The sequence below is a fragment of the Notothenia coriiceps genome, unplaced genomic scaffold (assembly GCF_000735185.1).
Source record: "Notothenia coriiceps isolate Sejong01 unplaced genomic scaffold, NC01 NC01_scaffold00037431, whole genome shotgun sequence".
Taxonomy (NCBI): domain Eukaryota; kingdom Metazoa; phylum Chordata; class Actinopteri; order Perciformes; family Nototheniidae; genus Notothenia; species Notothenia coriiceps.
Window position 1 is genome coordinate 8,813 of NW_011370132.1, and position 15,880 is coordinate 24,692.

Sequence of the window (15,880 nt, forward strand, 5' to 3'; positions counted from 1 at the left end):
CGTGTCACGCCTCGTGTCGGCCTCATGTTGGCCCCGTGTTGGCCTCGTGTCACCCCCCGTGTCGGCCTCGTGTCAGCCCCGTGTCACCCCCCGTGTCGGCCCCGTGTCACCCCCCGTGTCGGCCCCGTGTCGGCCTCGTGTCGGCCCCGTGTCGGCCTCGTGTGGACGAACTGTCTATATGATAAAGAACTGTAGTGGATACAACCCGTTTCGTCTCCGTGTGGACGGGGCCTTAGATGTGTAAATGTTTGCTTTACTCACCCTCACAGTGTTTGTGTCAACAGAAACACAGTAAACAGAGTTTGGCTGATCTGTAAACAAACCCTGATGATGCTCGTCCATAGCTTTTTATTTCCACCTATCATTTAATGTTCCAGTCAAAGTGAAATCATGTGTTACGCTATAAAAGATGTGTACAGGAAGACTAGTGTCCTAGCATGAAAACAAAAGGAAACAAATGCATTATTAGGAAATGCATGGTTTGTTTACGTTGCAGTATGACGTTTGTTTTGAACTCTGTTGTTTGACTAACATCAGATAGTGAGAGTCTGGTGAGAATTGAATTGCTTTTGAGGGCTGCTCAAAACCAACATGTGTGTCTCCGGCTCTCTCTGCTCAGGCTCCAGAGACAGCTTCCAAACTGAAGCTTTGTTTGGAGGCTGATCCTGAACTGGAAAAGGTACGTTTGTGTCGACAAACTCACCATTAACAAACATGCATGAAGACGTGCACGTGTGGCGGTGTGTTCAGGGTCCTGTTTCAATGAAGACGTGCACGTGTGGCGGTGTGTTCAGGGTCCTGTTTCAATGAAGACGTGCACGTGTGGCGGTGTGTTCAGGGTCCTGTTTCAATGAAGACGTGCACGTGTGGCGGTGTGTTCAGGGTCCTGTTTCACTGTCGGACTGGGAATTTAAAATATCTGGGAGCTCGTTTTTCAGCACAAAGATCGTTTGAGTCGAGCGATCAGTAGTGGTTTCCTGAGGAGGTGGAGTATTCAGATTACTTAAGTAAAGGTGCTTGTACCACAGTGGATGAAAGGCGTTCTTGCAAATACAAGTCCTGGATTGAAAATGTTCAAAAGTAAAAGTAAGTGTTCTGAAAGAAAGTCAATAAATGATTGAATTATTTTGTTTTAAATACCCCAAAAATGTAATAATTCAAAATAAAGTTTATGTTGAGAATACTCAGGGAAAGTACAAGTACCTCCAAATCTAAAACAAAATCTATATCAGAAAAAAGTATATGCAAGAAATATAATATTTTCACAGCTTTACAAGAATCTAAACGAGAAGTTTTGACTATTTTTTATTTTAAAACTCGTGTTTTATGTAAAAATCCTAATGATCAGTAGAAAGTACCCTTTTATAGTGCGGTAGAAGTGGCATGAAAAGAAAATACTCAGCTATAGTACAAGTACCTCAAAACCTCTAAACCTTAAAAGAATACATCAGTTTTTGGAGTATTCTAGTTTCTTCATGTGTTAGCTCAGGCAGGTTTCACACTGAAGACGTTTCCTCTCTTTAAAGACCGAAGGGTCAGAGGCGCTGCTGGTCCTCCTCTCCGTCGGTCTGTTAGTCAGTTTGTGTTATTGAGAGACCTTTGGTGCAATCTGACGCTCTTTATTGATATTTAAGTTACACAATAACACAGACTAGCCAACCAGTGGAGGCAGAGGAAGCCCTGAAACTCCTGAGTGCTGCGACGTAAGACTACAGTTTGAATTAAGTCTGAGAGCTAATTAGCTGCTCATCAGTTTAAGTGTCCTCTCGTTCTTAATGGCCTCTTTAATGACTAAACAGCACCTCGACGTGCAGCTCTCTGAACGTCTGACTCTCCTCACCTGCTCACCTGCTCGCCTGCTCGCCTGCTCGCCTGCTCACCTGCTCACCTGCTCACCTGCTCGCCTGCTCGCCCGCTCACCTGCTCACCTTTCCTCAGCTTGGCATGTTCCTCCCTGTTTAAACTGAAATACTTTCTCTAACCACATCCTCCTGATGTTGACTCTCTCTGATGGAGTCCTTCAGCCGCAGCGTGACGCTCTTACTTCCCCAGAGCTTATTTTATTACAGCTGATAAACACAAGTATAATCACATAAAGAGATCTTTTCAAATACTTCCTGTTTTAGAACACCTGTCTTTGTTGGCGTAGTCAAATGAAACGCAGCGTCCAAACATCTATTCATATCTCACCTGAAAACACAGGTATTTCCAGTTAGACACACACACACACACACACACACACACACACACACACACACACACACACACACACACACACACACACACACACACACACACACACACACACACACACACACACACACACACACACACACACACACACACACACACACACACACACACACACACACACACACACACACACACACACACACACACACAGTTTGTCTCCAGCTGTTCACTGATGTCACTGAGAAGAGAGACAAAGTTACTGCTCCTGTATCAAATGAACCGTTAGATCTTTGTGGGCTTAACTCTTGATCAAGCATACGAGCCATTTCTGTGTAACCAATTATTACCAATTAATTTAAATGTAAAAAAAATGTATCCCGTTTCTTACTACCGTTAACATCACCCTCTCTGTTGTAGATGTGGGGGGGATTGAGTGAGTGTTTATTGTTTGTACAGCTTTGTAATACAATGCAAATTCTGAATGAAGATATACATATAAATAAATGATATATTTATTATACATGAGAATTGGTTTATTATGAAAACTGCAAACTATACGGTGACTTAACTGATGATGCTGAATCATTATATAAAGCACACAGCAAAACAACCTATACATATTACATCTCTTTCTGCCTATCACAATGTTTTGTTATCCTTATTGTCAATGTTAAATGAACTAACTAATTGATAAGCAATACAGCAAAATCAAAGTGTAATGTCAGCACCATATACATAAAAACTAAAAACATTTGATTACAAATATTTCAATACAAGGTGTGTGTCTTTAAATACGGTTACATATGAGGTTCAGTCAGACAAAAAAAGGTTCAAGCAAAAAACAAGACGCAGATGGGCTGGAGGAGGGCTGACATATAACAAAGTGATACGTGTATGTGTGTGCACGTGGGTGTGTGCGTGTGTGCCGATGAGGCAGTGTAACTTGTCATCACCATGGCAAACTATAACCCACACCAACCTACAAAACAGGAGGCGACATCGATGACTAGCAGCATGTGTATGTGCCAGCGTGTGTGTGTTTATGTACAGGAACAGACTGGCGGCTAAATAAAACTCGGCAGCATCCCACATGTGCTCCATGGAGGGTGAAGGTGTGTTTCTAAATCTGCCGTCACCTTGGAGTTCCAGCACGAAGCGAGGATCACGACAAAACACCATTATTTTTTTCACGTAAATTTGACGCCGATGTAATTAAGAACAAATGTACCCGAGAAATAAGCGGAGAAAAGAAACTGCCTTCTACTTCGAGATCATTAACATACACCCAATACTACATGGTAGAAATCAATTGTCTTCAAATCTTCACTATCATTCTGCGACAATTGTACCCAAACCTTTTCCTAAGACTAAATCAACAGAATCTTTATAAATAAATAGATGTCAGCTTATATCACCACATTACCTCTCTATTATTCAGCGTGCACTATTGGAAATACTATTTAGTGTGAAGATTATTCAAAACGGAGACACATTTTTGAAAGCAAGTCTTGTTGGCGTTCTGATGGTTGTGAAAGGACACACTGTTATACTTAACCCGACTGTACAGATATCCTAGCCCTTACAAATTGGATGTGTTTTTTTGTAATCAGTCTTGTATGCTTCGCTGAGTTTATCTCAGTTCATCTGGAGTTCAAAACAACATGACTCCAGTTCCTGTAACTTGAAATTGACCCGTCCGGGCTCTTTGCCATTATCTGACTCCTGTGGTGTGGATACCTACGCAGAAAATATGACCTAAACATAAAGATGAAACAGTCCAGACCCGTCTCACTTAGGATGGGTATTACCTTTCAAACTGAAGCCAGAACCAAAGGAAGCCCAATGTTTGTTTTAGCTGTTAATATACCAACAAGTATCATCAGACCAAGCAAGAGGTAAAGGGGCCCCAATTATCTTTTAACATTCTGTGGTATTCCCTGAATCTTGGTGTGTTTGTCTTTGAATATTGACACCTGTAGGAGTGCAGAATAAATAAAAAAAAAAAAATCGAAATCACAATATGGACGACAATTTCGGGAAGCACATAATTTGCTAAAGTAAAATGTGTGTTTTAATAACATTTTCATGAAGTATTGTGGAGCTGCAGAGATATCCCGGCATGCACATTTGAAAAAACGTGCTTTTAAAAAAAAAAAAAAACGCTTTAGTCTCACCTCAGAGCTCGGCTGAGCTTGTCGTAGTTCATCTGCGGTTTAGCCTTCCTGGCCCCCCACAAGCGGGCCACCTCGTCCGGGTCCTTGATGACGAACTCTCCGTAGTCTCCCTGCCAGGCGATGACATCGTGGTACTCCTCCTTCCTCAGCAGCTCCAGGATGAAGTGCCAGAGCTGGATCTGTCTGGAGCCCGGGCTCGACTCGGGCTTGTAGGCCCAATCCGGAAAGGCAAACCCTGGGGGACAGAGGAGAGAGGAGAGGGGTGTTAAAGCTGGATGATCATAAACAGGGGAAAATTTAAAGTAAAACTTGGCTTTCCTAATTCCTTTAACTTAGTTAAAAGTTGTTAGTGCACTCTGCATATAATCCATTATCCTTCTTAAGTTATTAATCATTTCCTTTACTGCTCTTCTTCTGGTTCCAGGGTCAACACCATGGGGAAATAACTGCTTGTGTTTACAGGTTATAATAGTCAGGAATTCATACAATGTGTTTGGCTCTAAAAGGCATGTTACATTTTGCAAGAAACCAGTCGACTCGCATCCATTCTTTGAACTTGAAGGCTGTTTTTTGTGTCAGTGGAGATAAAAGTGAAACAAAAGATTGTAAACAGTTTCCAATTTCAGTAAAGAAGAATATAATACAGCAATGACTTAGTAAAGAAGAGTATTAAAGGTTATAATATATGAGACTGTTGGGAATCACAGTTACAATCAAACGTTTAAGTAGAAATACTAGCTTCACTCTATGGCTTTTGTGCTCGTTATAAGCATTGGGAATATATCAGTTCCCAGAGACCGCAGTCATATCAAACGTCACTTCTATTGCCATCAACGTTAGAAAATCTGCACTGTTTTAACAGATAACCAAGCCTTGAGATATGTGCAGACAAAATATAAGCTTTGGTTTTATAACACACACACACACACACACACACACACACACACACACACACACACACACACACACACACACACACACACACACACAAAAAGTATAGGCTTTGAGTTGTAAAGCAGTGGGTGGCAGTAAAAGACTCAACACAACTACAACACAAGGCCAGGCTGAGGGGCTGCATAGCAAAGGGAGAGACACACACACCTCATTAGGACCAGATGTGTCTTGGCAATCAGGCTGAGAAAGCAGAGGGTGGGAAACATGTGGGCACAATATAACAATGCTGAATTTGGTGTGTGCATGTGTGTTTATGTAAGTGTAAAGTAACACACTATCCTAAATACCGAGGTTACAATCAGTTTCCCACACTCTACAAAGTCTATCATATCTATATAGCAGTGACAGTGAACTTTTAACAATGATACGCTCAAGGCTGACAGACTATGACACCGGTTTGATGTGGCCTATTAACCCGAGTATCATAGGTAGCGAATAACACAGTTTTGAAAGTCGTTGCATCACACTGGATGTAATCAGGGTCTATACAGGCCCAATAATCTGACATATTAAACAGGGATTTTTTTTACATTTCTTCAGTACTTTTATTGCCTCGTCAACATATTGATAGGAAACTGCTGTGGGGCAGGTCTATAAAAGCAGAAAAATAACACCCTAACAAAACTTAACGAAAGAACAAAAGAAGAGCAGATGACTGGACATAAAAAAACAGAGGGGAAAAAATAGGTTGTAAAAGACTTACAAACAAAGAAGACACACCTGGCAACTAAATCCCAGAGTAAAGTGAACGGCATCTGGATATGGTGCGCAGATGGTAATTAAATCAATTACGACTTTTCCATTTACTCAATGTGTGTGTGCCTTTGTTTTCTGCATTGTGTGTTCTTTTAAAGATAGGTTGGGGAAAAGAGTAGACCAAAAAAGGCAGGTGTCGGATCATTAAAAATGTAAAGCGTGGCTGATATTTACTTTTCAAAATGGGTGAAGAGGGTCATTTTAGAGCTTTTTAAAAAACGTCAAAAGTAGGGCCGGGACTTTAACGCGTTAATTAAGATTAATTAATTACACAAACATTAACGCGTTAAAAAAATTAACGCATTTTAATCGCACTTATTTTTGCCCGGCGGAACGTTTCTCACTGGATGAGTTTCAGGCGTACCGATTATACTGGAGCACCAACTAACGTTCATGACTTCAGACAACAACAAACCACAGTGAACAATAGTCAAACATGAACGAAGAAGCTGATGAGACCGCTTGGTTGGCCCCGTGGATGGGACATTTTGTTTTAAAAACGGACGGATGGAAGCGTCGATAAGAGCACGGTTGTATGCAAATTATGCAAAAAGGAATTCGCATATCACCGCAGCACATCAAGCCTCAAGTATCACCTCAATGCAAAACATATAGCAGCTAGCGTGGAAGCTAGCGTGGACGTTAGCCCGACTCCGAGTTTAAGGACCCACACCATAGTTGCCCTCAGAAATCGGGAGCATTTCAAAATGCAAAATGGGGGGGTGCTAGTGGATCGCCGGAGCTTTTAGATTAACATTAACATGCTTATTGTAGTTGTAAGTGCACTGCCTTGCGGCCTGTAGCACCGTCCTTGATGGAGCATATGTGTGGACTGGTACCTGCATTTTACAGGAAAGGAGTGAGCAGAGAGTAGAGTAGTTGTCGATTCTTGTCGTGTGTAAATCTGATTTTGTCAGAAATGCGGGAGAAATATGACCCCGGGAGGAAACCGGGAGAGGGCAGTGAAATCGGGAGTCTCCCGCGAAAATCGGGAGGGTTGACAAGTACCCAACCCACACTCAACCAGATGACTGGTTTCAGGGCCAGGATAACTAAGTCCACGTCTGAAAAAATAACCAGCTCACTGGATTGCACTCGACTGTAGACCACTTGGAGTGGTAGAAGAGAAGGGGCTGCAAAAGGTACTACAGATTGCATCGTCTGACACAACATATGAGCTGCCATGCAGAAAGACAGTGACAAAAAGAATCCAGCAGCTTTATGACAATGAAAAGGAAGATAAAGAGAATTTATTGGAGAAACTGCCCGAATCATTGGACCTCGGTAAGCAATTCAAATTACCTCTGTGTGACGGCACACTTTATTGACATCTTCTCACTGTTCCCAGGTCAAATATTTATATGCGATTAAAAATGCGATTAATTTCGATTAATTAATTACAAAACCTCTAATTAATTAGATTAATTTTTTTAATCGAGTCCCAGCCCTAGTCAAAAGCTCACAACTGCCACCAGAGGATTTTTGAATGATTCTTTAGTTTGTAGCTGCTGGAATGCAGTTACTTCTTCACAGTGGATCAGTTAAAGCAGCAAAAACTGGTAGCAGCAATCAGTGTTTTTGTGAAGAGACTACAAACTACAAAATGAGTCATGACATTCCTACCTAGGGTTGCAAAGTTCTGGGAATTTTCAAAGAAAAAAAACTGGGATTTTTCTAAATTGAAGGTTGGCTCTTCATAGGGAACTTAAATATAGTTGGGGAAAGTATATTTTAGCATCATCTTGACTAAAACAAACAGATGCCATTCAAGTACACTTGAATATCCATGCCATAGCACACGGCTTACTGCATGGCTATTGAGACCACACCCCCTACAGACACTGTGCATTCCTCCATCACATGCACAGATGATTTCTAGAAGTAATTTAACTCAACATTCATGTTTTTGTTCTTCAATGAAACAAATGATTGTTCAATAAAATAATTAAATCTTGTTCTGTTCTACATACTGTTGAAATGTCATGTTTTTTTGTTGTATAATTTTGCATGGATGTTTTCTTATGACAAAACAAAATGTTTATATTTATGCTTGGATATGATACAATTCGATTACTTTACCCTCAATTCCCAGTTAGTTCCCATAAATTCCCATTATTCCCATGGAAGGTTTCCAATATCGAATATTTCCAAAATTCCCCAGCTTAACTTCCCATGGATATTTACTGGAAAAGTTCCGCCCCTTTGCAACACTATTCCTACCTACATGGGTTTTTCTCTCCCAAAAAAACGTTTTCAAAAATCGGACTCTGCTTATCTGGATTGTAATGCACTGATATGTTCGATCAGGTTTGGACCAATAACGTGCCTTTACATCCGTCCTGAACACGTGTTTACCCTTAATCAGATACAGATGAGATTTTAATAGCAGGTGTAAATGGAGTCAAGTGAAGTGAGTCATGGAAAAACTAACCAAGTCGGACACGGAGTAACAAAAGTACATTATCAGGTGTACAAAGTGCAGCAGTGTGTCTGTTACGTCAATCAATACTAATAGTAGCCGTAGTAATAGTAGTAGGCTATACAAAGTAGTGTTTGAAGTAGCAGTAATAGTAGTTGTTGTAGTAGAAATGCACTTAAAGTTGGAAATGGTACCTCATCAAATGAAATGTTGTACACCAAGACTTATTAGAACACTGCTCCTAGAGAGAGCAAGCAACATAAATGCACTTCCAAATGTAATACCTTGTATTAACAATGCAGTGTTGCCATATTACTGTGTAGTACAACTCGAGTGATGGAGGCATATTATTATGTATTAGTGCATAAGAGGAGTCTGCGTATTGGCAAAAAGGTCTTAACTTTCAGTCAACTTAACTCTTGTTGCTCCATTGTGATTAAAGTCTTGCTGAAGTTGAGTAACTGAAATCTGCTTCCCCTGTGAGGAGAGATTTTCGAGATTCAAGCTGTGACCTTTTTTCTTTTCAACAGACACCCAGTTTTGTAAGATTCACAGTGGGTCAGAGTTGAATAAGTTATATTTTCAACTTTCTTAAGTCCACGATGGAAAAGGAATCACCCTCTTTTTGTGCTGATGGTGGCCAGTTCAACGATTTTCTAAACATATTCCAACCCTGCTGACCAGTGAGGGATGTGACTTGTCACTTTTCTATTCTTTGAGCAGGATATTGGTGATGCCAGAATATAAAAGAAAGTGATGCGCGACTCTGCCGATTGGCAAATAAGGTGGCTTTGAGTATCACATCTAGGGCCTGTTTTTTTCTGAATGCCACCCTCAAGGAAATCTTACAAAAGGCATTAAGGAGGAGGAGAACAAAACCGAGTCCCGGTGACTAATAAATCACATGCTGCTATCTGATCTCAGAGAGTGAGCCAAAAGACATCCAAGCTGGGCTGTGATAGCCATTTGAAGGCCGACTACTAATGGGGTACGAGCATATGATTCATGCACCAGACAATAAGGCTCTTGTCAGTGGGGACAGGTTAGGCGTTGTGACGCAGACACAACACATTGCTGTATAATGGGGTACACACTGGTGAATGCTGGGGAAATGTGCACAGTACGTTGTAGGCACACGCAGACTGACGCATACAATGCACGACAGGAGTGGATTAGATCTAAGTGGGCGGGTTAATATCGCCCTCACACACACACGCAGTACACAAACACACAACACAGGTTAGTGGGGAGAGGTAAGTGGGTTCATGCGTGGGTGCACAGAGCAAACAGACAAAGAACACAGGAATAGCAACCGTGCCCACTGCATGTGTGTGTTGCAGATGTCCCTGCTGACTCATAGCTCGCTCGTTCGTCGCTCGGCTTTCACAGATTCCGCTTTTCTCCCCCTCAATAACACTGCCATCTCTTTCTTTCCTTTCTCTTTCATTCTGTCCCTCCTTCGGTCAGCCTCTCCTAAGACATACTGTCTCCTAGCAACAAAAGCTTTTAGCGCTAAAAATAAAAAAGCAGAGTAACGACGGACAAGACAAAATATGATTCAATAACAGAAAGTTGCCAAAAGAGTTTAGAGTTTGGGCGCAGATCCAGAGAGCTGCAGTGTGAGGGTGTGATCTGTCTAAGGCTGCCTGACCAGCAGAGACCTGGGGCCACAGCGCTGTCACAATGTGTTCACAACAGGAAGGACACTGTGGACGCTCCTGTAAGCACTGGAAAAGCTTTGTTTTACAACTATCCTGGGTTGGGTAATTCATCAAATTCAATTTTTAATTCACTTGTGAGGTAACCAAGTTATTTTGCTTGGAGACCATTTTTTTCACATTCATGGTGTTTCTTTTGATGTAATTCAAAGGCAACAGATTTATAGAAACAGCAGAGACAGATAGCGAAAAAAACACACAACACAGCTGATTGTGTGACAGATGCACAACTGAGGGTCCAGCCGTCGGAGGTGCATCTGCTACAGCTGGTGGTTTATGAGCTGTGAGATTAACAGATAAGTATGACACAGAAAGCAAGACACAGCGGGAGAGGGATAAGGATAGATAAAAGCAGTAGGATTTACAAAACAAACACATTTTGTACTTGTGAATAAACTATTAGAACTAGAAGAGAGCTTCAATCAGCGTTCCCGCTAGGGGGCCGTCTTACCGTCATTTGACGCCCTGGTCCGAGCTGAATAAGGGCGTCAAATGACGGTAAGACGGCCCCCTAGCGGGAACGCTGATTGAAGCTCTCTTCTAGTTCTAATAGTTTATTCACAAGTACAAAATGTGTTTGTTNTGTGTGTGTGTGTGTGTGTGTGTGTGTGTGTGTGTGTGTGTGTGTGTGTGTGTGTGTGTGTGTGTGTGTGATCAACTAAAGTTACCATATCTTGGTTGTTGGCCTCGTCACGGCTCGTGTGTGTTTGCGTGCATGTGTGTGTTGGAGGAAAATGAAAGTCATCTGGCAACCAAACCACAACACAGAAGCCAGATTTAAATGCAGATATTTATCTTCTCTTCTCTTTGCTGCTCTGAAGTCTCCTCTATCATTCCATCTCTAGTCACACCAGCTTCATAACGGCATCCATCAGTTTCTGACAACTTGGATTGGGATTATTTATTTAGGTCGTATAAGAGTCAAGTTTGTCCATCGTGTTTTAAAGTATGTCTTTTAGAATCTCTTAACTCACAATGGTGCCAGCACAGCTCCCCTTATCTATGTAATTTAGTCGTCATGCAAATAATCTATAGCAAAGGTCTTTGTGATAGATTTGAATCTGCTCAGTAAGTGAAGAGAGTTTCACTTGACTTCATATTTCCTCTTTCTAAATATATTACTCTTTCCCTTTCATCTGAAACAATGGATTCGATGTCTTGCTTTCTGACTTTTAAGGAAGCATTAGAGCATGTTTGTTGCTGTGCAACAGATACTCAGAATCAGTGCACCTTTGCATGGAGACTATTGTCATATCTCGTTTTTTTCTCTCGCCTATATTTCTGTCAGTCTGTCTCCATTTCCTACTCATTACAATTCAGACGAGTGCACACACACATCTCCAGTGAGGCTGTCAGGTAGCCAGGAGCTCATTAGAGTTGAATGTATTACAGGGTTTTCATTGTCTGGAAGGAGAGCATGCTCAGACGGGTTTCAAAGCATGTGTACATGTCGCTTCCTCGCTGCACCTGAATCTGATAAGCCTAGAAGCTGCAGAATAGAAAATATATATCGTGATTGTTGTTAGTTTGTCACTAACACATCAGTGATCATTCTTAACCGTGAATATTTCCTTCTTTACTGCCTTTTTGTGTTCTCCTTGGGGCGGCAATACTTAAGTCAAACAATTTAGTGAGATGGAAAGTGCAGCAGTTTCATAAGAACGATTCACAACAAAAACAATGACTTTGAAATCCAAAAATCAGCTCTGAGGGCCCTGCTGAATGCAACATTAGCTTCTCCTTGAATGCACGGAAACACACAGGGCTATCTGAATCACAGCCTTGGCTGCCTCCGAGGTGCTGCAGAGTTCTTCAGGAAGTACCAGGTTTCTGTCTTGTGAGGCTCAGGCGTCCGCTATGTCACAGATTAGACGATTCAGCTGTCTCAGTTGGAGCTGAGGTGGTTTATACACTTAAAAGCTTCGCTGTGCCGTTACTGCTATGACAGACAGTCAAACTTTCAGCTTTGTTTTTTCCTGCAGACTTGAGAACACAGCAGGGCACTCATCAACACTCATCCTAAATGCTGAGGCTTTGTTTAGTTTGGGTTCCTCACAGTCTACGGGAAACACAGCACAAGCTATTTGGAAGATTTATTACTGAGATGGAAAATAACCACATGATCCCTTAGACCCAGTGGGCTGGTATTACGCCATACAATTCAATGATAGCTACTTGAAGTGTCAGCAAGTCTTCCAACAAACAGTTACTCATCATTATCTGCACAAATTTAATCTTGAGCTAGTTGTTTCATATTTGATAGATTTTCGGGAAGCTTTATGTTTTTGTCTCTCTTTCAGATCCTTCATTGAAAACACTCATCACACTAGGGCTGTACCCAAATATCTGAATATTCGTTCGTTGGAGTACTATTCGGGTTTTAATTTCGTTATTTGGATATTCTTTTTTTTTCGTACAAATGTAATTTATTGAAATCTCCAATATCAACTTAAGAGCTTGTTCTTTCGCTTCCCGTCTGATGAAAGGACCAGGATTGGCTGGATCAAGTTAGCTACCTAGCTAGTAGCAAGCACGTTAGTTAGCATTACAGTGTTTTTATTATTACATGTTTTTATTAGCCTTAACTTGACGTAACATCAAGTAACCCAAAATGTTAAACAGTTAAGAGTAGTAGTCATATTTCGTGAACCCTTTGAACAGCACTGTCACACCGGTGTGATCAGTCTATAATACACCATTTAAACCCGGGGGAGAAATGCTAACGCTACATTAGCACCGGTGATCTGTTCTATTTCATGCTATCTGCACAAATGGTTGACATTAAACATTAAAAAGATCAGACAGTTCAGAGAGAATCAAAGGAAGGCAAGCAGGCAGCTTTGCATGACATTCTTCTGGACGTGTTGATAGTGAGGTTAGCAAATCACTTTTTTGACAAGACGGTAGTAACGGCCATCTTGGTGACTTGTGTTGTTGCGCGAGACCAGAGATGTAGTTCATTGAGCGTTTTACACAAACAAATGTGTTACTTCACAGTTTTACGACACATTTTTTTTTTTTTGACTTGCAAAATTATCTTTTAAATTGACAAACGTCATATGTGTAATTTGTTGCACAATTCAAACGGGATCGAAAGATAATCTTTCTCTCTCCATTGACTTCAATCCATAATTTTTCCGAAATAAGGTCCCATGGAGCTCCACTGGAAGGGGAGGGACTTTGCAACTCTATTCGGGACAGCCCTAATTCACACATACCTTTGTCTTGTTTCCCCTTATCTTCTGTCTGTTTCTGTAAAGCTTTTATCTTTTACTCTGGCGTCATAGTACTCTTTCAGTGTCTTTACTCCTTGAGTTGGAAATAAACTTGCAAGCACACGTTTCAGCCAACATCTCATATCTCTAGTATATGGTTTTCTTTTTAGCAAGACACATATTTCAGTTGTTATCTCTCCTCCCTGGCTCTGACCCTGTCTGTCCCCCTTCCTCTCCCAGTCTGTTTCTGTCTGTCTCACTGCGAGCTTAATGTAACGGGGAGTCATGTGAGAAGCGAGGTGAGGCTCACGCCATGCACCTGCAGAAGGCCATCCTCCTTTTTCCTTTGATCTCTGCTGAATTGCGTTTTTATTTTGTCCTTTTTTTCTTCGCTGTCTTTCCACCTGATTTCCTCCCCGTCCCGTCTGCTCCTCTCTGACTCCTCCCTGGCACTAAGCCACTGGCTCCTAGGATCTAAACTCCATCCTTTAAGGGTAATTATCAGATCAACTCAATGAGGAGCAGAGGGTTTTAAAACAGTACTTTGAGGCTTAGGACTCCTCAATGAGGCAGTATTAGATTGTCTGTTGTAGACAGGTTGTTTACGCAGCAAAGTAATACTGGTAACCCAGACAACCAGGTCCATAGGTTCATAATTTGGACTTTAAAATTGTTTAAAGTACAGAATTTCTACCGGAGGGAATTCAAGACCAAATGATTATGTAATTTTGAGTTTTTAAACATCTTTGCAATCAAATGTTTAGGTTAGATTGGAACCTTTTCCTATTTTTCCTACAATTGTTTTTATTTGTTTGTTTTTGTTTTTCCTGAAAATGTGGAACTTTCTGCGTCAACGCCCAACGGAGATTCCCTTTTTCCTGCACTGTACCCATTTATTTCCTGCCTTTCTGTGTTGTGTTGTCCTGATCTCATCCCTGATAAAACCCCATCCAGATTTCAGCAGTCAGCCAGCCCCCGGCCATTAGCCTGGCCTGTTACCTCTGTCCGTCGCTCTCCGTGCCCTTGAATCATTACCCTGCAGACAGACACACTGACCTTTGCTTCGCTAAATATAGTCCCACTAAAGAATAGAAGGAAGGGAGGGAAATAAACGTGGGATAGATGGATAAATGGAACAGCATGTTAAAGAAGTTGTTGGGAAAGCACGTAGAGTAAGGGGCCATTTGTGTTTAGTCTTGTGGCCTTCTGGACAATACCCCAATGATGGCTATCTGTTATTAAGAGCACTATTAAAAGTGTGTTGACGTCAGCGTCCCTAAGAGAAGCAGACCTGTGTGTTGAAGCCCCTCACCCCTCCACTGTGGCTGCACAGATCCTGTGTTTTTCTTGGAAAGGAGAATGCAGGTGGCTGTGGACCGCTGGCTAATGGCAAATTAGTTTTCCTACGCCGTACTTGGCTATATATAGAATCCAATGGCCTGAAATGGTGTGTTTCACCTCCGCCTCGCAATCAGAAATTCTTCCTGTTTGGAGTGGGGACTTGCCAGATCGCACAAAGGGCTTTGGGTTTGTTTGTCTACTTCAGCTTTGCCAAGCTAAGATTTCTGCACCTAGATATTTGCTGCTTTCGATCAATGCCGTTGGTTAATATAAAGCGGGTGTAAAACAAGCAGTGTAATGTAGCTCACAATGATCACTACTAACATATCACTGGTTTTTAATAAGGACCTATTCAGGGGACACTAGCTAGAAGCTAGTAACAACAGGTAGAGTTTGCTTGAATCTCAATTTCTTTCTTTGAAGCTGCACGTCTATATCTAGTCATAGAAATGGTCATAGGTGAAAGTTGGTCTGACCCAAAACTAAAGGACTGCTTTTTGTCCATAGTGAGGACAAGATAACAAGTCATCAATCTCTTGACTCATACATCACATCTACATTCCTGTGTTACCTCATCACATGTTCAATTTGATGCACTCTTTCTCTGTCATTTTCACTAGCTGAAAGGGAGTTTGTGCCAAAAACCACTTACTCACAGTGTCTAGTCATAATAAAATATACTCTTAACTAGACTGGTGTCCCTTTCCTCTTGCCTAAGGGCTGAGAAATCTAAACATTGAAGCCAGTGTTTCCGCCAGACCAGGGCTGAGAGAGGGCGTCCACCCCGAGAGGTCGTGTCACGTGACTTGAATTTTGAATTGAACCGTCCCTTTATAGATTCTATCTCTTTACGTATTAGTGATGGGAATTCCGGCCGGATCATTTGGCTCGGCTCATTAAACGGCTCTTCATTTTACCACAGTGTACATTACATGTCATTTGTTAGACGCTTTTATCCAAAGCCACTTACATACATTCAGTACTGTGGACAATCCCCACAGGAGCAATTTGGGGTGAAGTGTCTCAGGTAGAGATGTCCCGATCCGATCACGTGATCGGGGATCGGAGCCGATCACGTGATTTTCAAAAGGTCGGAATCGGGAGAAAAAA

General features: G+C 41.6%; 1 protein-coding gene across 1 annotated transcript in view; it reads right to left on the reverse strand.

Annotated features, from left to right (window-relative positions):
- LOC104967502 (ETS domain-containing transcription factor ERF-like) overlaps positions 1-15,880 on the reverse strand; it is a 33,763-nt gene that overhangs the window by 8,036 nt on the left and 9,847 nt on the right. Inside the window, exon 2 of the mRNA XM_010796979.1 lies at positions 4,366-4,602. Within this exon, the coding sequence (XP_010795281.1) occupies positions 4,366-4,602 (237 nt within the window). The remainder of the gene's footprint in view (positions 1-4,365; positions 4,603-15,880) is intronic.